Below are 26,610 nucleotides of genomic sequence, written 5' to 3'. Positions count from 1 at the left end.
ATCCAGGCAGCAAGCAGCGAAAGTGCAGGCCCACAACTGCGTAGCCAGCACCTCTCTCTCCTCTCTCTCTACCCCAAAGCCAGATCCTCGGAGGTGGGAGACAAAAGAAGAAGACAAGTGAGTAAGGTGGTAAGGGCGCAAAAGTGCACGCAATGCAAGGTAATGCACACTGGGGGCACATGGGAACCAGGTGAGACAGGTACGTTCCTACCGTACGCCCCCCCCCCCCCCCCACCAGGTAACCTACATGGCCCCTCCCTTACCCCTTACTGTATCCACAAAACACAACACTACCCATAAACATCTACTTTACAAATCAACAACCATCCCTACTGTCTTCCCCGTTCCTCCCATAAACCAAATTCGTCTTCTCTCCCTCCTAACCAATCAAATTTGCCATTTTCAACTTTCATCAAAATTTGCCATCTCCAACTCAACATCATAATTTGTCATCACCAATTCATCATCAGTCCCTCCTAAGGAGGGAGAGATGGAATCACCCCAATGTCTCATCCACGTCGTGATGCGTCTCACCAATCCACACAGCAATTCTCATTTCCTGCACACAGAACAAAGAAAACACAGGTGTGGAGTCATCATCATCACCACAGGTGAGTGGCTGCGTATGGTGCGACAGGTTCATCAATCCTAACTATTTCCCTAAATGACTTTAACAACTTTACACTACCCGGGGTCTTTCTCCGGCCAAACCATTGGCCCTCTTACACTATGGGTTCTACAAACCAATTCCCATTGGCCAAACTGTGGTGCTTTTCAATTTGGGGTCTCACTCCCCCGATTCATCTCCCGGTGCCCTCGCACAATTTCTGGGCCGCGGCGTGTACCTCTCCCAGCGGGTCTACCCACCTGCACACCTCCACCACTGCAGTTGCCTCCGAGCTTACCTGCTCCTTACCCTAACCTAACTACCTGGGGAAGGCCCTCTGGCGCTCTCCCCACTCGGTGCCCTCTCTGGCACTGGGCTGCCCGATCCACACCCGGGATCCTCAGGCACCCACTCACAACTACCGGCTCCCAGGGCCCACCTGCGGCCTCACCTGGCCGACATCCTCACAGTGGTGGAGTGCCCAACCAACTACACACACTAACAGGCTACACGCCCAGCCATTTCCACAACACGAATGCACCCATCCACAACACCATTCTGCAACCGCACCACAAATGCCAATATCCAACCACAATTTACCTATACCCTCTACCTAACACTTACACTACCCGCCCCGGGTACTCGTGAAAGGGGTCCACTCTTCCCCCATCCACACCTTCGCACCATGCACACCACTCCGTACCACTTACTCCAACTCTCTCCACACACCTGTACTTGCACACCTGTGCTCTCACACCTGGTGCCACCTGCACCCTTCTCTCCCCAAGCGCATTCGCGCTGATCCACAACACTCACTACTCACACACTGCTCCACACACCTGTCCAGTTGCACACCTGTGCAATCACACCTGTTCAATTCTCACACACACGGCATCATCTCAGCTAACTACTCCCCTCTGAAACTTGCGCTTCCCAGTCGTCCCTTTAAACTATTGCGCTCCCACGTCATTATCATCCATACTAATCTACCTGCGTCCCCACTACAGGTATCAGTCACTAACTAAACTTAACGTCACCTAATGTCATCTTCGCTAGATCCCTATCAATATCCTAACCCACCCGGGCTAGTTTTCACTGCCATCAACCCCATAAGCTATTGCTCCTTTGCCCCCACTATATGGGAAGGGTGGCAAGGATGCCACCCTTACCCACCGGGCCCATCGCTCCTCAATCCCCCAGTCCTCTGGCACTAATAAGCCCCCCTTATTCAGAGGTACTGGGTCCCGCCTCGGCATCTAAAGCCGAGGCAATCCACGGGGGCGCCTGCTCGCCGGTGTAAGGTCTTATCCGGTCGGCGTGGACGATCCGAGGGAGGGCTCGTGGCCCCATTTTGATCTTAATGACCACGTCACAGATTTGCGACAGGACGACTCCTGGGCCTTGCCAGGGGGAGGTGAGTTTTGGGCACCTTCCCTTCCGCCTCCGGGGATTAAAGAACCAAATCTTCATCCCCGGAGCGTATTGACTCCCCTGGCTCCGGTCGTCGTACCTGCGCTTCATCTTTTCCCCCGCCAGATGGAGTTGGCGGCGGGCGAAGGCATGGACTAGCTCCATGCCTTCCTCTAGGTGACGTGCGTACCCCTCCCTCGGCGGGTTAACCACTGTGTCTGGCACGGGACCGCATAGCAAGTCGGCGGGAGCCCGTAACTCCCGCCCATACATAAGCAACGCTGGACTGCATGCGGTGGCCCCGTGCTGGCTGGTTCGGTAGGCCATAAGCAAATAAGGGAGATGTTCGTCCCAGTCATCCTGACGGGTGGCGGTGAACAGTGCCAGTTGTTGTATCAATGTTCTGTTGAACCGTTCCACCATCCCGTCAGATTGTGGCCGCAAGGGCGTGGTTCTTGTTTTCCGAATTGACAGGAGACTGCACACATCTTTTAGCAATTTGCTCTCAAAATTTCGTCCCTGGTCGGTGTGCAACTCCTGTGGAATCCCATGCCGGCACACAAATCCTTCCACGAAGGCCTGCGCTACCACCCCTGCTTCTTGGTTGGGGAGGGCGTAGGCCTCCGGCCACTTGGTGAAGTAGTCCATCACAACGAGGATGTACTTATTACCTAGGCGGGTGCGGGGTAGTGGGCCTAGGATATCCATGGCCACCCGCTCTAGGGGGGCCCCCACCTGGTGTAATTGAAGGGGGGCCCTCATCCTCCGTGCTGGTCCCTTTTTGGCAGTACAGGCGTCGCATCTCCGACACCAGTCCTGTATGTCGCGCCCCATATTCACCCAATAAAACCTCCGGCGTACCCGCGATGTTGTCTTTGTCCTGCCCAAATGGCCGCCGGGGCGGGTACCATGCACCTGTTGCAATATATCGGTCTTAAATTTGTTTGGGACTACCACCAGCCAGGAAGTTCTATCAGAGGGAACCTCCACCCACTTGCGATACAAGATGTTATCCTTCAATTCCAGAGTTTTCCACTGAGCCCAATATGCCTTTGTTTGCGCCCCGAGGGGGGTGACCTCTTCCCCCTTAGGTCTTTGCCCCAATTTGACCCAATTGAACACTGGCCCCAGGACAGGATCCTCCTGCTGGGCCGTGCTCCATGCCAAAGTTCCGAATTCCTCGTCCGCGGTTAGTGGCAAAATTGGCCCTCTCACCCGGGTTGCCCGGACGACGAGAATCGGGGCAGAATCGCCCAATTGCTCCCTCTCCTCGTGTCTCGCACAAAATTTACAGTTTTCCCCCAGACAAGGACGCCGAGAGAGTGCGTCCGCATTACCATGGGCCTTCCCGGCCCTATGGGCCACATCAAAATCGTACTGCTGCAACTTTTCCAACCACCTTGCAATTTGGCCCTCCGGTTCCTTGAACCGAAGGAGCCATTGCAAGGAGGAATGGTCAGTTTTAACCAAAAATTTCCGCCCGTACAGGTACGGGTGAAAATGGTTCATGGCAGCCAGCATGGCCAATAACTCTTTGCGAGTGACGCAATAATTTCGCTCGGGCCTACTTAAGGCCCGACTATAGTAACCAATCACTCTCTCCACGCCCTCCTGTGTCTGAGACAAAACTGCGCCCAATCCTTCCTGGCTCGCATCCGTGTCCAGGGTAAATGTCCCGTCACTAGTGGGGTAAGCTAGAAGGGGTGCGGATGTTAGACACCCCTTCAATTTTTGGAAGGCCTCGTGGCACTCCCGTGTCCAATTAAATCGCGTCCCCTTCTCCGTAAGCCGGTGGAGGGGACGGGCCAACTCCGCAAATTTCGCCACAAAGCGCCGGTAGTAGGAGCAGAGTCCCAAAAATCCCCGCACCTCTTTGATGGTACGTGGTGCGGGCCACTCCTCTACCGCTTTAATTTTGTCTGGGTCCGTTTTTACCCCCTCGCGGCCGATCACGTGACCTAGATAGGCCACCTCTCTTGCAAACAAAGTGCACTTACTCGGGTTCAGCTTCAACCCTGCCTGTCTGAGGCACCCGAACACCTGGTCCAAATTAGCTACTGCCTGGGGGAACGTTTGGGCATGTACTAGGACGTCATCCAGGTATACCAGGCATGATTGCCATGGCATGCCGCCTAGTACATGCTCCATCAATCTTTCAAAGGTGGCGGGGGCGTTACACAAACCAAACGGCATCACAGTAAACTGATACAGTCCCTTACCTGTGGAAAATGCCGTTTTCTCCTTCCCTGCCCTATCCATTTCCACCTGCCAATACCCACTCTTGAGGTCCAAAGTTGAAAACCAATTTGAGCCCGCAACGGCATCGAGGGTGTCATCAATCCTTGGCAGGGGATATGAGTCCTTGAGTGTCACGTTGTTTAGCTGGCGATAGTCCACGCAGAACCGCGTGATCCCATCCTTCTTTTTGACCAGCACAACAGGTGACATCCAAGGACTTCCCGAGGGCTCGATCACGCCTGCGTCGAGCATTTTTTCAACCTGCTCGTCAGCTTCCGCCCTCTTGCTCCAAGGGAGCCGTCGGGCGGCCTGACGAATAGGCCGGGCCTCACCGGTGTGGATCTGATGTTTCACCAGGCCCGTACGTCCAATATCCTCGGTGGACAGGGAGAAGAGGTCCAAATGGGACCCAACCAGTTTGTGTAAGGCCTCCCTCTGGGTACCTCCCAACTCTACGCTACTACGATTTACCATCTCGCAAATGGGATCGGGCCAATTCCTACTTGTTATTGAAGGCTCCCCCCGGGGTCGGCTCGGCTGGACGTTCTCGCCCCTCACTGTCGCGACTTCCTCAACTGGGGTGCAGCCAGCTACCCTCGTGCCCCTTACTATAGTGCGTGGTTCTGTACTCATATTTATTACTCGGACGGCCACTACCGGTCCGTCCGTTTTTACAAGGGTGCGGCCCACGATTAAACCCGGTATGGACTGCGCTGCCACCGGTTCGACCAGGCCGCAGGACTCCTGCCACGTTGGGCGAGCTGCCCACCGGGCCGGCACTATCGCCTCGGCCCTTGGGGGGATGGTCACGGCCTCGGAAGCCTCCAGCTCCGCTCTCTCGGCCGTGCTCACTCCCCCTAACGGCAGCTCTTCTACTCCCACCTGCAGGATCCCCCGGCACAAGTCGATTTTACAGCCGCTGGCAGTCAACAGGTCCAACCCTATTAAACATGGGTCGCACACCTCCGCCACCCAAACATCTATCTCCCTCCTTACCGACCCTAACTTGAGGGTCACAGAACCACGCCCTATGATCGGGGCCGTTACCCCGGTAGCAAGCTGCAAACTATAATTTTGCAGGCGCTGGATCTTATCCCAGCCACCTGCGCTCGAATCAAGGACCACAGGGCTGATGATCGTGGCGCTAGCTCCTGTGTCCACTACGGCGTCTACCCCCACGCCGGCAATTTTGCATCTAATTGTCAGGCTACCGGTTCCAATTTGGCCACAATAAATGACCTGTCGCGTCAATGAGGGCTCTCCTCCATCCTCTTCTGCCGAACACCGCCCTACGTGCCCGACACCTTCTAGTTTCCCGGGGTCTGGTGGGGGGGTGTCTGGGGTCGGCTAACCCGCTCCCCCCTGGGCGGAGTTGAGGACCTCAACCGCCGGGGATCATCCCGGCGCGTGGCTCGACAGTGCCGCGCCAGGTGACCCAGGCGGTTGCAAGTGTAGCACCTCACCTGGTAAGGTGCTTGTCTCCGGAATTCCAAATTTCCCCCCCTGTAGGTCCGAATTGGATTACCCGCTCGTGGTCCACCGCGGGCCACCTCCGGGGCCGCCTGCCATGGTCCAGGTCCCGCCAGGCGCTGGTCCACCAGCCTCCGGACCATGCCCGCCAGGTCAGGACCCACGTCGGGGGCGGGGTCCGCCCTCCATCGGGGGTCCCACCTGGCGGACCGCCATTGCGAGACGCTCGCCCCCCCGGGCCAGGGGCCTCGCTGCTTCCTAACGGGCCGCAGCGTCAGCCGCCTGGCTCAGAGTCTGCGGGCGCCACATGGCGAGCTGTTGCCGGAGCTCAATATCCGGGAGGGCCTGGATAAAATGGTCCAGCGCCAGGCTTTCCCGGGAATCCGCTGCCATGCTAGCATGTGCGATCCCCACTGCGCGGCGAATGTCGTGGGCAAGTTCCCCGATGGCTTCCTGGGGCTTGCGCTTTCGCAGCGCGAGCTGAGCTTTAACAAGCTCGTTCTGCTGTTCTATGCCGAATCGATTAATTAGGGCGTCGCGGAGGGCTGGCAGGGTGAGAGCACCCGCTGGTAATGCCGTCAGCACCTCCGCCGCCGCGCCGCGCAATGCGGCCACCAGGTGTACTCCACCTTCGTCCTCACCCCAACCGTTACCCTTACACACACAGTCGAACTGCGCCAGGTATGCGCGTAGATCACTCTTGCCGTCATATGGCGCGAGTGGGACCTTGTGGGACCACCTCGTATGCGAGTCGTTGCCCGCCTGCCGGACCCCGTGCGTCGCCCCTTGCGGGGTCAGCGCGGGGCCGAACCGGCCGGGCCCCCACAGTACATTACCCCCAAGGGGCTCTCGTGCCTCCCCGGTCCCTCCAACAACTACCCCTGTTGGTGTCGATGCATAGGTCACACCTCCGCAACCCGCTACCCATTCCATACCACCACAACCTTGCTCACCCACACCTCGCACCTCTCGTTCCATACCCTCCGGACCAGCCATACACCTCACTCTTGGCCTCTCACAAACATCCGGGTCTATCTCGACCCCCAAGCTTATTAAATCACCTGGCGCATCATACGCACGACCATATTGGTCACCACTTACACCGGGTCCTCTTTCTCTTCGCTTCTCCTCCATCACCTGCGAATCCCTCATCCGGTTAATGAGCACATCATCACGATCCGAACACAGACTTTGGACCAATTCTTTTACCTCCTCTTTTATCTCTTTATTATCCTCTCTCCGTCGCTTCTTAATTTCGCTCACCCCTTCTTCCACTTCTTCTAATTTCTGTTTCACCTCCTTCATCTCCTCGTGCGCCCCTTTAAGTTCTTCCTCTAACTCCACTTTATTTTTTTCTATGTGCTCCCGCACCTCCCGCTCTTTAACCTCCATCACCTCTACCACTTTGTTCATTTTCCTCGTCAGGTCCTCATGTACCGTCTGACACTCTTTCTTAATTACCCCTACGTCCTTTTTCATCTCCTTCTGCGTTGATTTTAACCCCTCTATTACCGCTGTGTTCTTCTTTACCTGTTCCCCCAACTCCTTTTGTCCCACTGTCAGTTGTTCTACTCCCAGCGTCAACTCCTCTATACCCCCTTGCAATTTTACAGTCCCCTTTCTCACCTCCTTCTCCATGTGCTCCTTACAGTGCCTCACCTCCTCGCGCACTCCTCCGACCTCCTCACTCACACCTCTTCTGATCTCTTCTCCCATCACTTGCATCTCCTGCCCAGATGCCACCCTCATCTGCTCCATTTCCTCCCTGTGAGCATCCAGTTTGGTTTCTACCCCCATTCTGACCCCCTCTATCTGCTGCCCCATTTGGTTAACTTCCCTTTCCGCTTGGTCCCTCATGTCCCTCAATTTGCCTTCCATCCTGTTTTCTAACCCCTCTAACCCCTTTTGCATCCCTTCCATTTGATTCTCCTGGGCAGCCATTCTGTTTTCTACCCCCATTAACCCATTTTTCACCTCTTTTATCCCGTTGTCTAACCCCTCACCGGTACCCCTCGCTTCGTCCCTCATTACCCCCATTTGGTTCCCATTACCCCCAATTGCTCACTCTGAGCCCTCGCTTCGTCCCTTATTACCCCTATTTGGCCCTCCAATCGCTCACCCAATCGCTTACTATCAGCCCTCATTTGCTCACTATTCTGGGCCATAAGGGCCTTCATTTGTATTAAAAACAAGTTCAAATCCACCGGTGGCGCTACTACGGTCGCGGGCATGGACGCCGTGGCCACCTCGTGCGCGACAACGCTATTTTGCGACCCTGCCGCCCTCACTGCTTCGCTCTCCTCCTGTCCCTCAATTTGGTCCTGGACCGACCCTGCCTCACTCTCCCCTGCCGGACCCCAGCTGTCTTGATCCGCCATAGCGCGACTTTCAAAATTCGGGTTTTTATTTCCGTAAAACAAATCAAATTTCGCCGTTATAATTTCGAGCGCGGGAAACGCGCTCCGGATCGAATTCTACCTCCCCAACACCAATTGTTACCCTAGTGGTACAATTGGTGTTCCAAAATCTGGGCCTAATAAATTTAGTCCCAGGTCCGAATTCCACTCCTCGACACCAATTGTTACAGACGCGGTTGTGGATGTTGGTTTACCGAGCGGTTTGGTATGACCGCGCCTGCACGTTTACCCGATTATACTCGAACCTTGGCCGAGTCGCGCTATGCTAGGTCAATGAAGGAAAAGGACACAACGGCTGGGATTAAAATGACACGACACCAAGGGTTCAGTTCTCAAGACCTCCGGAGGAGGTTATATTAGGGCGGAAGGTCAGATTACAACGACAAGAGGGACAGCATAGAAAGGCAGGCACTTAGACACACTCTTATCTTAACCCCGACAGACGACAGATAAATGGGACAAAAACTGACTCACACGGGGATTGATGGCAAGGAGGGGCAGGTCTTCGATGGCTCAAGGTGCACCTTGGCTCAGGGGCAAAATCGACCCGGTCCAGTCCAAAGATGCGGGGAGGTCTCACTCAGCGCTCGGAGGTGGTGACTTGTCTTCTTCAAGCTGGGGGCGCATCTCTCGTCACGTCCGGCAAGTGGCTGCGTATATCCGGCGGGGAGTGACACGCCCTCGGCTAGTTAGCTCCGCCCCAGATGGAATCGGTCCGCCCTTCTTATTGGGTGCGGGGGGGTTACTGGCTCCGCCCCTGACGAGGAGCTGACAGCCAGCCCCTTCGTGGTAACCCCGTGGAGCGCATGGGCAATGGCGGCTAACCACGCCGGTGTGAGGACGCACACTCCCCGCACGCCGCGCCGTGCCCCTCTGTTGTTGTAGTTGTTGTTGTAGTTGTTGTTGTAGTTGTTGTAGTTGTTGTTGTAGTTGTTGTTTCATGGGGAAGATGGGAGGAGGTGTGGGGAGGTCCTAAACTCACTACTGGTGCCATACAATCACATTCTGGTGCAACGAAGAGTCAGAATTAATGGAAACGAGTCCTTAACTGACATAGACTAAGAATAACTAGCAAGATGTCCTATAGTTGTCTATGTGAGATGCGGTGAACCTGGGCACGACATTTAATGGGGGAAAAAGGGGAAGGTCGGTTCTACAGAGTGTTATTTACAGGCAATGGGACTAGGGAATGGGGGATTGGGGATAGTTGGGGAGTATTGGGGAAATAGGGGAGTATTTACAAGCGGATATTGAGGCCAAGTCCCATATCCGCAACAATATATATATATATATATATATATATTTATATATATTAGGGTGGTCCTCAAATGTACACCAAAAAATAAAATTGGACGTTTTTCAGGTGCTTGTTGCTAAAATTGTTCCTTATTGTGAAAAAATGAAATGTGCCAAAGATGGTTTCTATACGACTTTATTTACTACTGTCACACATGGGTTGAAAATTACAATGTTTCAGTATCGACACACAAAATTGTTTTGAATAAACTAACACTCAGATGTAATCCCAAATCAGTAAGAATGTATGACAATCATCATAAACACACAGGGTAAGAGTCCTCCAGACCATTGATTCCTCATTAATAATGTTGCGGATATGAGATTGGCCTCCATCCATATCCGCTTGTAAATATTCCCCTATTTCCCCAATACTTCCCAACTATCCCCAATCCCCCATTCCCTAGTCCCATTTTCTGTAAATAACACTCTGTAGCCCCGACCTTCCCCTATTTCCCCCATTAAATGTCGCATCCAGGTCCACAGCATCTCACGTAGACAACTATAGGACATCTTGCTAGTTATTCTTAGTCTATGTCAGTTAAGGACTCGTTTCCATTAATTCTGACTCTTCGTTGCACCAGAATGTGATTGTATGGCACCGTTAGAAAGTTTAGGACCTCCCAATACCTCCCCGCAGCTCTTCCTCATGGTACAACAACAACAACAACAACAGCGGCGGCGGCGCGGGGAGTGTGCGTCCTCACTCCGGCTTGGTTAGCCGCCATTGAACATGTGCTCCGACGGGGTTACCATGCAGGGGCTCGCTGCCAGCTCCTCGTCAAGGGCGGAGCCCGGTAACCCCCCACACCCAATAGAAGCGGCGGACCGATTCCATCTGGGGCGGAGACAACGAGCCGAGGGCGTGTCACTCCCCGCTGAACATGCGCAGAAAGAGGGAGGTGACGTGAGATGCGCCCCCAGCAAGGAGAGAGAAGACGCCACCTCCAAGCGCTGAATACCTCCCCGCATCTCTGGACCGGACCGCGTTTGATTCTGCCCCTGAGCCAAGGTGCACCTTGTGCTATCGACTGCCTGCCCTTCCTTGCCATCAATCCCTGTGTAAGTCAGTCTTGTCCCGTTTGTCTGTGGTCTGTCGGGGATAAGATAAGACTGTGTCTAAGTGCCCATCTTTTCTGTGCTTTACCTCTTACCGTGTAATCTACCCGTTTCTGCATCACCAATTATATCCTCCTCCGGAGGTCTTGAGAACTGTACCCCTTGTGTCGTTGCCTTAATCCCAGCCGTTGTGTCCTTTCCTTCATTGATTTAGCATAGCGCGATTCGGCCAACGTTCGAGTGTAATCGGGTAAACTGTGCGAACACGGCGGCCATTCCGCTCGGTCAAGCAACATCTAAGTCGTGTCCGTAACAATAAGTTCTGTCGTAAATGATTTCCTCCTTATCTTCTTTGCGTCGGGGAACTGATGGCGATGCCACTCAACAACTTGCAACAGGTACTGGCGCTGCTGTTCATCCTTTGTCAAGACTTGATTGTAGTCCTGTATTAATGCTACACCACGTTCTGCAAAGTCGTTGACAGTGGAAATACCACATAAGACTTGCTGTGATGACTGAAATGATGGATCATCGGCCCACTCACCAGGGTCCTTTTCTAGGAAGTCAGTATTGACTTTGAATGCAGTAAAAATTCGCAGTGAGGCAGAAGTAACAAAATCTGCAACAGTCTTGGCAGCGTTGGCTTCTTTTGCTGTAAGATCCACATGTACCCATGGTTGAGGATTCTCTTGGCATTCTTCTTTAAGAGCAGCTACTATCATTCGCTTGACATCAAACTCAACACTATCGTCAAACAGAGCAAGTCCTGCCAGTTCTTCGCTGAGGTACCACAAGTGATTGGAAAGCTTTTTGCTGGTGGCTTCGGCAATCACTGAATCAGGATAGAAAATGAGTGCTTTTAAGAGAGCGAGGTCTCTAGCGGGAGCACCAATGGCAGATGGAGCGCTGAACCAGGCTTTGGTATACACTGCTCCAACAAATGCTGTAAAACGCTTTATGCCAGTGAGTTCCTTTGGGGTCAGTCGAAACTGATCACGGAACAAGTAGATCTTGATTCCATAAATCACACGGGCCATCCATCTTGCCCGATGCATGGCTCCTGGCTGCATGAACCTGAATCCTCTCGGAGGACGCTCACCAAACAGAATAATAGTCAACTCAAGAAGTTCACGGTTGTCATCTCGTAGTTGGCCCGATTCCAGTTTCTGGATGCAGAATGAAACGACATCTTCTTTGCAACTTAAAAATACACCTGAAACTACAGAGTCCAGGTCATCAGGCATCATTGGCTTAAACTTGCTTTGGGCAATGGAATTCCAGTTTGACTGGAAACACTAGAAGAAGGCTATCTCAGGTCCTTTTGATGGACCAAGAGATGGTTTGAATGCTGCCATTGCTGCCTCTACCACTAGTTCCAGAATGTGATGCCAGCATGCAAAATGTAATAGTGGTCGTCCAAGCTTTTACTGCAAAATAGTGCATGTACCAAGTACTGAACCAGTGTTGCTGGCTGTCGTGTCAAAGCTCATACCTGCCACCATGTCTTGCAAATGCCATTCTTCGTGGCATTGCATAACAGCAGCAGCTGTTGCTAGTCCAGTTCCTGCTGGCAGCTTTGGCACACCCAAAAGCTTTCCAGTTCCTTGTGGGTCACTGACAATGACAGGAAGGCGATCAGCTTTTTTAGTCCCATCGTCTGGAAGGAGCTTGCCATCCCAATGAACCACCAGACTTGTGTTTGGAGCACAGGATGCCTGGATGTCACCTGCAATTGTCTTCCGTTGGATCCGCCTGGATTTCCTGATCGATGTGCGGTTGATGGCCAACTCTGAAGGGTCGTGTCCCAGAGCAGAGGCTGCTGCTGACAAGATGTGAACAGCTGATCGATCGCTAACCTTGGTGCGGTCGAGAGCTGCTGTTAGGTCCAGTGTAACAATGCTACTTGCACGCTTTCGGCTCTGCCTCTTTGAAGCAGATAGAACAGCAGAGTCGTCATGATCACTGGCTTCAGCACTGCTGTCTGTTGATGATGCAAGCTCAAGAGTCTCCTCTCGGGCTGCTTGCTTCTCTTTTTCATGCTGCTCTCTTTCAGTTAACACCTTGTCGCGTTGATGTGTCCGCTCCTCTTTTCCTGCTAGCACCTTGTCAACACCAACCATAAAGCCCCGTCGACCTGGCTCCCGTTGTGCCTTAAGGAATTCACGGTCCTCTGGTATTTTGATCAGATCAAGGACATCAACATGAGAAATGTCAAATAAGTCACGTAGACCGGTTTGAAACTGCTCTTCTTTCTTTATCTGAGGGACAGATCGCCGGTTCTTTCCTTTCAGGATGGATCTGTATTGTTCTACTTTTCTCTCTAGTTTTGCAATGATATTCCGCTCATCTGCAGTGGGGATCCGTGCTTTCTCCCAGATACATAACAACAGTTGTCTCACGAACAACAGTTGTTGCGGCACTGCTTATGTCCAATTTCTCAGCATGATGTAGCTTATAGTATCGCTGCAGAATCTCTTGCCAAGATGGGAGCCGAGTTTCTGGTAGTTTTTCAATATGGCAGGCTATCAGCCACACATGATTCTTTTTCTGGTTGCTCTTCTTGAAGTACTTGCACTCGCCATCATAACTGAAACAAACCGAAATAATTTCTGTCTAGTGCTGATGAGCAGAATAGCAGGGGCCATGTGACAGTGGTAAACGTTTTCAAAACGAAATGAAATTTTACCCAATTTGTTCTCTCTACAGGTGTAATAAAAAAATGTAAAAGCACTTTAGAAAAGTTAATGTTTACATTTGAGGACCACCCTAATATATATATATATATATATATATATATATATATATATATATATATATATATATATATATATATATGTATATATATATATGTATATATATATATATATATATATATATATATGTATATATATATGTGTATATATGTATATATGTATATATATGTGTATATATGTATATATATATATATATATATATGTATATATATGTATATATGTATATATATGTATATATTGTTGTGGATATGAGAATGTTGTTTTTTTTTATTGTTGTGTAGTGAATAGTTGTAAAATGTCACCCTCCTTCCTGCAATTGTTGTTGTACAAAGATCAAAGGGCTTTCCCGTAGTTAATTCCATAAAGCATACACGAAGGACACCATATATCCCTGTTCAGTAGTTATATCCTTATTATGTGTATTAGGCTAAGGATTTGTCTTCCATTAATTTGACACTCCATTGCACTGCATTCAATAAAGTAGATCCCTCCGACATGGCATCTTCCAAGTGCCAGGTTTAGCCACTTTGCTGCATTTCATCTGCCGTCCACTTTGCTGCATTTCATCTGCCGTCCACTTTGCTGCAATTGCCAACTGCATTTTGGGCGGTTTTCTTCATTCGCCATTACTGCCCTTTGGCTGGGCCTAGCTCGAATCGCCCCCAAAACCACCATTGGCCACGAGGCAAGGTCGGGGAAGAAGGGCGTGTCTCCACCTCGTCATAGAGGGGAGGAGTGAACCAGCCCTTGCCCACCAACCCAGAACGAGGGGTTGGCTTTAGAGGGCGGTGAGAGAACGTTTGGGGGAGGTTCGCAAAAGGGTCAAGGGTGGGGGTTATATAACCCGAGGCAGAGGCCCCCAGAGAGAGTCGAGGAGGGAGGAGATCGGAACACCGAAAAGCCTGGAAGTTGTTGTTGGACTAAGCAACAGAGGAAGTTGTTGGACTGGGTTGGACTAAGAGAGAGAGAGGAGAGAATCCGTCACGCCAGACCCCCCACCAGCGCGTCGGCTCCACCAAGCAGCTCCGACCCGTGATCCCGCGCACACGACAGGATCGGTGGCATCGGCGGCAGTCGAGGTCCAGCCCGACGTCCCGTGCGGGATCAAGCTCCAGCCAGCTCCGTGCCTTCCTCCCCCTCCAGCCACCCACCTCCTTCCAGCCAATCCACTCTGCAATTCCCCGTGTGAGTCCGTCTTTGTTTGTTCTGTCCAGGGAATAAGTTAAGCCTGTTAGATAAGCTAGTATTTTCACTGTGTCTCTGATTTCTTCTGTAAATTGTTTTATTATCCTTCCTTCTCCTTGGTTTCTTTGATTGTGTAAATAGTAGGAATAGATTTAGTCGCATTTCAAACCTTTTTGTCTTCTTCTTCTTCTTCTTCTTCTTCACATCCGTGTCGCCTTTGTCTTTTCCCTATTGAATATCTGTGGCGCGATTTTGGCCAACGTTCAGGAATCGGGTTAGTCGGGGTAACTGTTAGGGCGCGGCGGCCATCCGCTCGGCAAATAACATCCTAGCCGTGTCCGTAACAATATATATATATATATATATATATATATATATATATATATATATATATATATATATATATATATATATATATATATATATATATGTATATATATATATAATATATATAATATATATAATATATATAATATATATAATATAATATATATATATATATATATATATATATATATATATATTATATATATATATATATTGTCGCGACTCCGGCTGTTAAATGCTTCCAGCCCGGAATACTGACGTTAATGTCCGGGCTTCAAGTAGTCCACGGGGTGGACAAAGAGAACTCAATAAACACAACTGTGTTTTAACCGGCCTCTAGGGGTAGGCACGATGATTTATTGGCTCGATCTCAAAAAACAATGGATGGTAACCGAGTGGAATACACAGCACAAAGCCTGCAGGAACTGTCGGCACCAGAAGCTCCAAACACGACACAGGCAATATGACTCACAGTTCCAATCTACGATATCCGGGAATCACTCGTTCTCTTCCGGAGTTACTCACTTAAAATACAGAACTATAAACGATCAGCACAGCTCGGCTGTCGTGAGGCTTAAAAAAATCCCCGTTTTTCTATTTTCCACTCGACGCCTTCGAGCCACGTCCGTCGCACAAGATGGCGGCCGTCTCTCTCACCGTCCACCAATCGTGTGCCGAATCGCCACCCAATCACGTGAGGCTCAAAGGAGGTCACGTGACGTGGTGGGCGGGGCACTAATTTGGTGAGAACAAGGTTGTTTCTCACAGTCCTCCCCACCTAAGTAAAAAACCCGTCGGATAGACGGCGTTTTGAAACCAGTATTGGTAGTAGGTGCAAATCACATGGCAATATGATGGCGGGTAATCGTTAACAGATACAATGAACAAGGTTTATCCACAACACAATATTAAACACAATACACCACATTAATATCTACCCCACAAGAGTTACACTTCACACAAAGCACAATAGAGAGACAAGGGGGCCAAACTCAAGTTGGGGAAAGCGTTTACAGGAGGGAAAACGGACCGAGGAGCAAGTCTCTTTCAGGAGGAATAAAGGAACACCAAAACCGGTATCCCCTCTCCGCCTGTGGGCCCAGCTTAACCTTGGCTAAGGTCTTGGCAGCTCCGACATGACCCGAGGAAATATTGTCTTGGGCCAATTGCATGACTGACTGACGATGCCTCCCCGGTACGACAACTCGGTGTCGAACCTTCACGTCTGGGTGGAGGACATGTTCTTTGGGGAATACTTATGCATCAGCACACCTGCACCATTCACATAGTAGCCTGTTCGTCCCGGCTCGGAGTCGTCTCCCATTTCCCAGAGGATGGCAAGGGTGGGATCGAAGTGCTGATCCTCCACTAAACTGGTTACCGCAGACAATGCGGGGAGTGACTTCCGGCCCAGAACTGAGGTCGCTAACCGCCTCGGAGGACTGATCCTCATCCCCGGATTTGCCGACCGGCGAACACGTAGCTGGGGTCCCCGTGTTACAGGCGGGGAGCGGGTCCCTGAGGAGCACGGCACCTGAGGTTGGCTTGACGGGAGGCTCGGTGGACTTCAACTGACGCAACGTCCCCGTCGGGAACTGGAGTCGAGGCGCTAGGCTCCTCGGGCCAGAGTGAAGATATGTCTGACTCCGCCACTCTCTCCGCCTGTTTACTCTGGGATCTAGTGACCACCCCACAGGTCAGAGTCAATGACTCCTCCCTGGCCATGGCATCATTGCCAATCAGCAAGGAGACCCCGGGTACCGGGTAGTAGGGTACCACCGCACAGGTCATTGGACCCGTAAAAATGTCACTCCGGACCTCGAGGAGGGCAAGGGGATACCGGCCAGGAACCTGGTTAATGCCCCGAAGGATGATATACTCGCCGGTATAACGCATCTGAGAGGCCGGAACTACCCCCGCCCGGAGAACACACAGTGTCGCCCCAGTATCCCGAAGGTATTGGGCCTCAAACTTCAGCACCGAATCAGGGCCACCCACTAAGGCTGTCCCTGAATAATCCTGATACAGAGGATGAATGGAATTAGCCTCGGTGGCAGTGACCTCTGTCACCGATGCCACCGTCGTGTGCGAGGGCCCAGTTGATGACCTCCACTGACCTCCCTCCGATTTAACAGCAGGGTTGCCTCGGTAGGCCGGACTAGCTGGGTTAGAGAAGCAGCGGTCTCCACCGTGCCCCACGCGTTTGCAGAAATCGCACCAGGGCCGTGCCCTGGCCTGCAGCTCGCGACCGCCACCAGTGGAGGGCATCGGAGAACCCTTCCCCTCGATCCAGCCGCCGGGCAGACGGGGGGCGGTCTCGATCGCAGAATCCTCCGTCTTACGACGCGACTGCGTGACTTGCAACATTTTGCATGCCAAAACATGTTTATCAATAAGGTTGACGCAGTCTGACAAGGAAACAGTGTCTTTGTCGACAAGAAACAACGCTAAGTCAGGCGGAAGCTGTTGATCGATACGGTAACGCACCAGGAGTTCCGCAACCGCTTGAGGTAACTCAACCTTGCTCCCCTTGAACCATCTCTGCAGCTGTTCCAACAAGACCCGCGAATGTTCCTCATAGGTTTGACTGGACTGACGAGTCCAACTGAAAAAATTACGCCTATAAATACACGCGGACACCGCATAGGCGTTCAAAATCTCGGCCTTCAATTTCCTGTATTTGTTTGCGTCCTCGGTTGCCATCCTCGCATATACCTCCCTCGCCTTCTCAGATAGATGGCTAACAAGATGGCCGACCCACAAGCTCTCATCAATGCCACCGGAAGCCAACAACTTCTCCGCCATCTCCAGATACGCTTCTGGCTTCGTGTCTCCCGTCCAGTCCGGCAAACGAACATGAACAGTTTCCGGGACGCTTGCAGCAGACACCTCTGCCCGCAGTCGTTCAGTCAACATTCGCAACTCATGCTCTCTGACGCGTTCAGCTTCCGCTGCCGCATGCTCTCTCTCTGCTGCCGCATGCTCTCTCTCTGCTGCCGCATGCTCTCGGTCTTCTCGCTTAATACGCTCTGCCTCTGCCCTGTCATTCTCCCTGTTATACATGTCGAGTTGTTGAACCGGAGTCAGCCCGGTCCAGAAGGTCGAACGCATGCATTTAGTCATGATGGGATCGCTTCCTAACATATCGGGTTTAGTGACCGGGTCAAGGCTGATTGCGTCGCTCACATCGCCACCCACGTGACTGTCAACATGATCAGGTTGAACTCTCACTTCTCTGGTCGACATAGCTTGGCTACGAGTTATCATAAGACAAGGCACAAAACACTGAGTCTAAAAGGAGGCTGGATCGAAATATTTCAGCAATATCTTTCACCACATGGGACGGCAATTCACCCAGGGGAGGCAAACAATATTGGGGTGGTACACGTAATTCAAACACAACGCTCTGTTGGGGAAATACGACACGAACTACACAATATCACCAACGCACATCAAATTGCCAATGAGAAAAATGCAACGTACAAATAACTCACGTTTTTTTTTTGTTTTGTTTTTTTTTTTTTGTCGGTTTGTTTGGAGGGATCCGGAAACTATTCACTTATCCGGTAGTGAAGTACCACACAAGATAGCGTCCTATGGTGAGAAAGTTCCTCCAAGATGGCGTCTGCTGGTGAGAAGGTTCCTCCAAGATGGCGTCTGCTGGTGAGAAGGTTCCTCCAAGATGGCGTCTGCTGGTGAGAAGGTTCCTCCAAGATGGCGTCTGCTGGTGAGAAGGTTCCTCCAAGATGGCGTCTGCTGGTGAGAAGGTTCCTCCAAGATGGCGTCTGCTGGTGAGAAGGTTCCTCCAAGATGGCGTCTGCTGGTGAGAAAGTTCCTCCAAGATGGCGTCTGCTGGTGAGGAAACGATGAGCAGATGCAGGAAGATGGCGTCTGCTGGTGAGGAAACGATGAGCAGATGCAGGAAGATGTCGTCCACTGCAGAATTCCCGTCTCAGTTCGAATGTCTCTTACTTGAATAATCCTTGGACGAGCAACCCATTTGTCGCGACTCCGGCTGTTAAATGCTTCCAGCCCGGAATACTGACGTTAATGTCCGGGCTTCAAGTAGTCCACGGGGTGGACAAAGAGAACTCAATAAACACAACTGTGTTTTAACCGGCCTCTAGGGGTAGGCACGATGATTTATTGGCTCGATCTCAAAAACAATGGATGGTAACCGAGTGGAATACACAGCACAAAGCCTGCAGGAACTGTCGGCACCAGAAGCTCCAAACACGACACAGGCAATATGACTCACAGTTCCAATCTACGATATCCGGGAATCACTCGTTCTCTTCCGGAGTTACTCACTCTTAAAATACAGAACTATAAACGATCAGCACAACTCGGCTGTCGTGAGGCTTAAAAAATCCCCGTTTTTCTATTTTCCACTCGACGCCTTCGAGCCACGTCCGTCGCACAAGATGGCGGCCGTCTCTCTCACCGTCCACCAATCGCGTGCCGAATCGCCACCCAATCGCGTGAGGCTCAAAGGAGGTCACGTGACGTGGTGGGCGGGGCACTAATTTGGTGAGAACAAGGTTGTTTCTCACAATATATATATATATATATATATATATATATATATATATATACATATATATATATACATATATACATACATACATACATACATACATACATACATACAGACCTCTAAATCCGAATTTAATTCGTTCCAGCGGCAGTTCGGATTGGGAAAAGTTCGGAATTAGAAACTATTTTCCTCATAAGAAATAATGGAAAGTGAATTAATCCGTTCCTGGACCCCAAAAACCCATTATCAAGACACTGTTAACTGCAAATACACATGATTCAAGGTAAAATAAGATGAGTAAATGCCCTAAATATCAAATAATAATAATAATAAAAACAAGAAATAAATGTACTAACATGAAAATAACTGCATTTACCTTAGTGGAGAGTTCTGATGGTGCATGTGGAAGCTGGAGAGGAGGAAGGAGGGAGAGGGTTTTATTGCTTGGAAGGTGAGGCACCTTCCAAGCTAACATCAGATGACTGTGCTTCTGGTGTTTGCTCTCTTTGTCTCTTAACACCACTTGTAGAGGGTTGGGGCTCACAAGGCTTGCTTTCTTTAGAGAACCACCTCTCCAAAGTTGCCTGGTGTTGGCGACTTTTCTTAATTTTTCTGAAGTGGTCAATCACATTGTCACTGAACAAGTTAATGCTCCTGCTAACCACTGCTTTATTAGGGTGCCACTTTTCAACAATGGCCTGTGTTTTAGACCAATGGAAGCACAGTTCTCTAATTTCAGCACTGGAAATATGGTGGTGGGATGTTGAAGGATGCCTTATAACCTTATAACTTTATAGTTATAAGGTGGGATGCCTTATAACTTTCCTGCTGCCTTCAACTTTGCGTGGAACCCTATCGAATGCTTTCTCCAGATCAACAAACCCAAAAAACAACTTCTTCCTCTTATCCATGTACTTCTCCTGCAACTGCCTCACAATGAAAAGCGCATCTGTCGTTCCTCTTCCTGGCATAAATCCAAACTGCATTTCGTCGATCTTCACTTTATTCTTTATCCTCCTCTCCAACACCCTTTCCAATACCTTCATTCCATGCTCCAATAACTTTATCGCTCGGTACGAGCCACACTCCAGAGGGTCACCTTTCTCCTTGTATATAGGGACGAGGGTACTCAGTTCCCATCCACTGGAATGCGGCCTTCTTTCACCACCAGATTACAGATCTCTGTCATTCTCTTCACACCCCAACTTCCTGCTGCCTTCAACATATCTCCCACAACTCCCGTCGGCCCTCCCGCTTTTCCACTCTTCATTGCTTTTATCGCTTCCTCAACTTCCTTCTCAGTTATCTTCTCTGCCGGTCCTAAAACTGGGTTACTCTCCATGTTGCCATCCCATTCATTCTCTGTATTCAACAGCATTTCCATATATCTTTTCCATCTTCCTTTAATTCCATCTGGGTCGACAACGATTTGTCCCACTTCATCCTTCAAGCAACTCACCCCCATCACTTCACACCTCTCTTTCGCTATGTGCTTTGCAATCCTGAATACTGCTTTCTGACCCTCTTCCGAATCCAAGCGTTCTCCGAACATTTTCCTACATGCCTCCTGCGCCTTTGCTACCTCTTTCTTTGCAGCCTTCCTGGCTGCCTGATAACTTTCATGCTCTGCTGTTTCTGCTCCCGTACCCTTCGCCTTCTGCCACTCCTTGAACTTCTTCCTCTTCTCGTCAATCCTCTTTCCAACTTCAACATCCCACCACCATGTTTCCGAGTGCCTCGGTGGTCCTTTTGTCCATCCACATACCTCACCAACTGCTCCCAACAGACTAGGTTTCATTGACATCCAACCACTTTCAAGCTCAACCACATCATCCTCTACCCGACTCAGCCTCTCTTTTAATGCCTCCCTTACTGTCACCTCTTTCAACGTCCACACCTTCATTCTCGGTTGGTACTTCACCCACCGAGCTCTCCTCGCACCTTTCACCCTTATGTCGCAGACAACCAAGTGGTGCTGTGAAACAGCCTCCTCCCCCGGGATCACCTTTGTGTCCCGGAGGTGCCCCCTATCTCGCCTACGCACCATCAGGTAGTCAACGGTTGTCGTCGACCCACCTGACGTGTATGTAACGAGCTTATTATCCTCTTTCTGGAACTGAGTATTACAAATCAACAAATCAGCTCCATCAGCAAACTCCAAAATCCTTTCACCTTCTCCATTTCTCACACCATATCCGTAACCCCCATGAACTCCCTCAAAACCATCCATACTCCTTCCCACATGTCCATTCAGGTCTCCTCCCACCACAACACGAGAGGGGGGGGGGGGGCGGCGTCAGCATCACGGCTGCGGTTTAAACATATTCCAACAATATCCAAACAGAACCATGAAAACCATGAAAAACAATCTGGGGAAAAGTCTCCAAGCGAGAACGTGGATTTGAGAAAGAAGGGGCAGAGGCGGAAGAAAAACGAGATACAGGGGGCGGAGCACAAGCCGAGACGAGGAGGAGAGCAAACAAGCACGTGTCCGGGAGGTGAGAAAGAATCAACATAGAATTCTTTGTCGAGGGAGGTGAGGTGAGGGGCAGAAAACAAAATAAAAGAAACAAGCAATACAGCGAAGGAAATAACCCAAACCGACAAAACAACGGCGGGGGGAGGGAAGCCCCAAGTCACCAGGCCGCGCACGAGGTACGACCCAGAAAACGATTAATTACACACAAGTTTGCACGAACCACAAACCAACACCAACTAGAAACACACAATAACACGTACACAGCAAAATAACCAGTGGAAATTTGACAAAGACAAGAACGGGAAAACACTCAAACTTCGATGCCGTGCAGAGCTCGAAGCACGCCTCACTCGCCCGAGGAACTGGAAGTTCCCATCCAAAATACGGTATATATATATATATATATATATATATATATATATATATATATATATATATATGTATATATATATATATGTATGTATATATTATATATGTATATATATATGTATATATATATGTATATATATATATATATATATATATGTATATATATATGTATATATATATGTATATATATATGTATATATATATATATATATATATATATATATACAGTATATATATATATATATATATATATATATATATATATATATATATATATATATATATATATATATATATATATATATATATATATGTACATATATATATATGTATATATATATATATATATGTATATATATATATATATATATATATAGAGAGAGATAGATATATATATATATAGATATATATATATATATACATATATACATACATACGTATATATATATATCTATATATATATATATATATATATATATATACATACATACAGACTTGGCATTTAATATGGAATCTTTTTTTTTTCTTGACTTGGGTTTACTTTCTGAACTCGGTATATCAATCTGGTGAGTTTCTTTTACGCTTCGGTGATTTCTTTGATAAAAGAACCATGTCACTGATTGTCTGTCGCAGCAAGAAGTCAATAATAGGATTATATCACAGGTGGCGTGACAAAATGTACGGACAGGTACATTTGACGATTTGCTTCACAATCGGGTATATAAGGGTTGTTGCATTCTGTATTGGTGGAAAACAACTGCTGCACGTCTACAAAAGTTATTGCTGCTTCCCCTGGAGATGGTCCGTCAACTCGACAATGCTGTTTGTCATTTAGTGGTGGCTTTATGAAATTCCGGCATGAAACAGTGTGCTATTGCTCGGCAGTATGGCATCACTCAAGGTCAGGTGTCAAAGATCCTGAAACGAAATGCTCAGAGGGGTGTCCCTACTCCAATACCGCGGTCAGGACGTCCCCGCAGAACCACAAGGAGGGATGATCGCCAGCTGCACCGGTTAGTCCGCAATGGCCGTACCAAGTCAGCTAATCGGCTTAGGGCTGAGTGGCAGCAACTGACAAATGTGCCGGTATCCAGAAGGCTAGTCAAACAACGACTGGTTCAAGCAGGCTATCGTGCCAGGCGTCCCCTGAGAAAGCCACGTCTGACCAGCCAACACCGCCAGCGCCGATTGCAGTGGGCCAGAGAGCACCGTCAATGGCAGCCAGGATACTGGAATCACGTGATCTTCAGTGACAAGTCTAGATTTCTGGTCTATCGTCAATATGTCCGCGTCCGAGTGCGCAGACAAGTGCATGAAGCCTACAACGAAGATTGTATAGTGCCAAGAGTCCAAGCTGGAGGTGGTGGGGTGACCATTTGGGCTGATTTTCATGCAGGGGGCAAAACTGACCTGGTTGTTCTGAATGGAAACCTGAACCAGTTCAAGCACAGGGCTATTCTGGAAGAAACATTGCTTCCAGTTGTTCGTGCAGCCTTTCGAGGAAACTTTGTCTTCCAAGATGACAATGCACGTCCTCATCGTGCTCGCATGATCCAACACTTTCTTGCTGACCGTGGTGTAGAGCATATGGAGTGGCCTGCCATGTCCCCGGATATGAATCCGATAGAGAACTTGTGGGCAGAATGAACGCGTCAAATCGACAACTTGGACCAGCAGCCTGCCTCTGTGCGTGAATTGCAGCAGGCTATTGTAACTGCATGGCAAGCGATTCCTGTCCAAACCTTGGCAAATCTCGTGAACAGCATGCCTCAACGTGTACGTGCTCTCCTGAATGCTCGTGGGGGTTACACGAAGTATTGAACTGTAATTTTACTGTCCGTAATCCCAGTCATAATTTAACTTTTGTTTTTGTTAAAAAAAAATTTGGGCTAGTGTGCAAAATAAAAAGATGCTTCTGGAAAACGCACAGAAGTTTAACACAGTACTGTCCGTGAATTGAGTTCGATATCAGTTAACATCACTTTCAAGGATCAATTTATTTGCTTCGAAATGTCAAATGTGGTTTTTGTTTCTTTTAAAGGTCACATTAACAAAATCTAGAATAATTTCAACATAATTCCAATGAACTTTTGGTTCTAAGTCATCTTGAAAAGTAAATTCACCCCCACAAAAAAAAAATTCCATATTAAATGCCAAGTCTGTATATATATGTATATGTATATATATATATATATATATATATATATATATATATATATATATATATATATATATATATATATATATATATATACACATACATACATACATACATACATACATACATACATATATATATATAATATATATATATATATGTATGTTTGTCTAATGCACACAGAGGCCGACGTTGGGTTCCGTAACAATATGTATGTATATATACATATATACTGTATACATATATATATATGTGTGTGTATATATATATATATATATATATATACTGTATACATATATATATGTGTGTGTATATATATATATATATATATATATATATATATATATATATATATATATATGTATATATATATATATGTATGTATATATATATATATATATATATATATATATATATATATATATATATATATATATATATATATATATATATATATATATATATATATATATATATATATATATCTATATATACACATACATATATATTTAAAACGGCAACTTAATTTAAATAGTTGAAAGAGGATTAGTGTAAAACCTCTGTGTGCAGTACACTACATTTGTTGTCTTCCCATTAGGTGTATAAATGCCTTCCTCTGCCAACTCTGGAGCAACCAACATGGAATTGTCCATGAGATGTTGGCCTAAATTATTGCAAATTTATTATTGCATAAATACAAAGGACAATGTTTACACCAACCTGCATCGTCTATTTTTAAATGTCCATGTTTCAGTGCATTTTTGCATAATTGTTTGAGTTGTCATAATTGTAATGTTTTTAAAGTACAAATATCCCTGCATGATTCATGAGTGTATGAGTGAAATTGTGTATTTTTCATTGGCTGTTGGTTAATTTCAATAACTCGCTAAAATAGTTATCTTTCAAACTCACCTGCAGAGCACCATCCATATCTTCAGACTTGGAAGTTTGAGACATGTTTGCATACTTTACTATTCTTTTGTCGTTTATTAATCCAAGATAGGCAGTCTGTGGAAGTAAGCATGGAGAATTGCATGAAATGATACGTTGGTGTGTTTTGCAGAATGCGGCTTTCGGCTACATCATTCCTGTGACAGCGATAAAGGCACAAAGAATTGCAATGTTGAATACAGTCTGCGCCATCCTTGAAAAGAAAGAAAACGATTTGTTTTCTTATCGAGTAAGTTCGGCTGTAGACATTGCCAATTCTTATCAAATATCAGTTCTTTTTATTGAAATGGTCCTTTTTATAGAGCACTTAGCTCGTCATCCCCACGAGTTCTAATGCAAAGGTGATGGCGATGGTCCAGTCTAATACCTCCCACGCCGGTGCACCCCAAAATGGTGCTCGCACCGCGCGTCAAAAACGCCCAGGCGTAATGCAAGCAGTCGAGACATCTCTCTTTCGCCTCCACCGTCTGGGGTAGCACATGCAGCCTTCAGCTTCCTTGCTGAGCCAACACACCCGCCAAAACCTCCTCACTTCGATATTCAAAAGCGCGCACACAGCCAAGCTCACAACTGGCAAGCAAAGATGACACCTGGAGAGAGAGAGAGAGAGAGAGAGAGAGAGAGAGAGAGGGAAAGAGAGAAAGAGAAAGATAGATAAAGATAAAGAAAGATAAAGAAAGATAAAGATAGATGCAGACAGGCGCTGCTCTTCCTCTCTCCAGAAGCTTCTTCATGTCGTCACTCCCACCAATGGCAAAGCTCTTTTCCAAATCACGCCATGGTCCTCCCGCATAATCACGCCATGGTCCTCCCGCATAATCACGCCATGGTCCTCCCGCATAATCACGACATTCAGAGGCGTAGCCTGCCGGCTCTTTCATCCACGCCCATCATACCACTCTGGGGGCATGGCCTTTTTCTTCATGAGGTCCATTGGGCGGGGCTTACTTGCCGATCAGTGTTCATAGGGCTGGCACTGGTTGTTGTCGCGAAATGGAGGTTTTGCATGGCCGGCCTTGAAAATGTAAAGGGAAAATCACAGAGGGAAATCACACACTGGGGAAAACTAACCTTAATCCCAAACTATACTAATTTCATATACTTCCATAGTCATGGCACCTCAGTAAAGGACTTCTGTGACTCACTGGGATTGACACAATCTGTCAATTTCCCGACCCGGATCTCAGCCAATGGAGTATCTTCTCTTCTAGACTTGGTTATGACAAACTTCCCTGCTAATGTCTGCTGCTCTTCTTCTGCTCCAATCGGTTCTTCTGATCATGTGCTTGTCAAAGTGGACATCTCTCTGGCCATTCTCAGAGAGCCTCCTCAGCGTCGACGAGTCTGGCATTTC

General features: G+C 48.4%; 1 protein-coding gene across 8 annotated transcripts in view; it reads left to right on the top strand.

The window, feature by feature from the left end:
- The window catches only part of LOC137431270 (uncharacterized), a 917,646-nt gene that overhangs the window by 686,016 nt on the left and 205,020 nt on the right, over positions 1-26,610 (top strand). For all 8 annotated transcript variants that reach the window (XM_078781781.1, XM_078781779.1, XM_078781782.1 and 5 more), the window contains one exon: positions 25,369-25,485. In XM_078781781.1, coding sequence (XP_078637907.1) covers positions 25,369-25,485 — 117 coding nt within the window. The remainder of the gene's footprint in view (positions 1-25,368; positions 25,486-26,610) is intronic.

This window comes from Myxine glutinosa, chromosome 7 (assembly GCF_964187855.1).
Source record: "Myxine glutinosa chromosome 7, kmMyxGlut1.1, whole genome shotgun sequence".
NCBI lineage: Eukaryota > Metazoa > Chordata > Myxini > Myxiniformes > Myxinidae > Myxine > Myxine glutinosa.
This window is presented reverse-complemented; position numbering and strand designations above follow the sequence as displayed.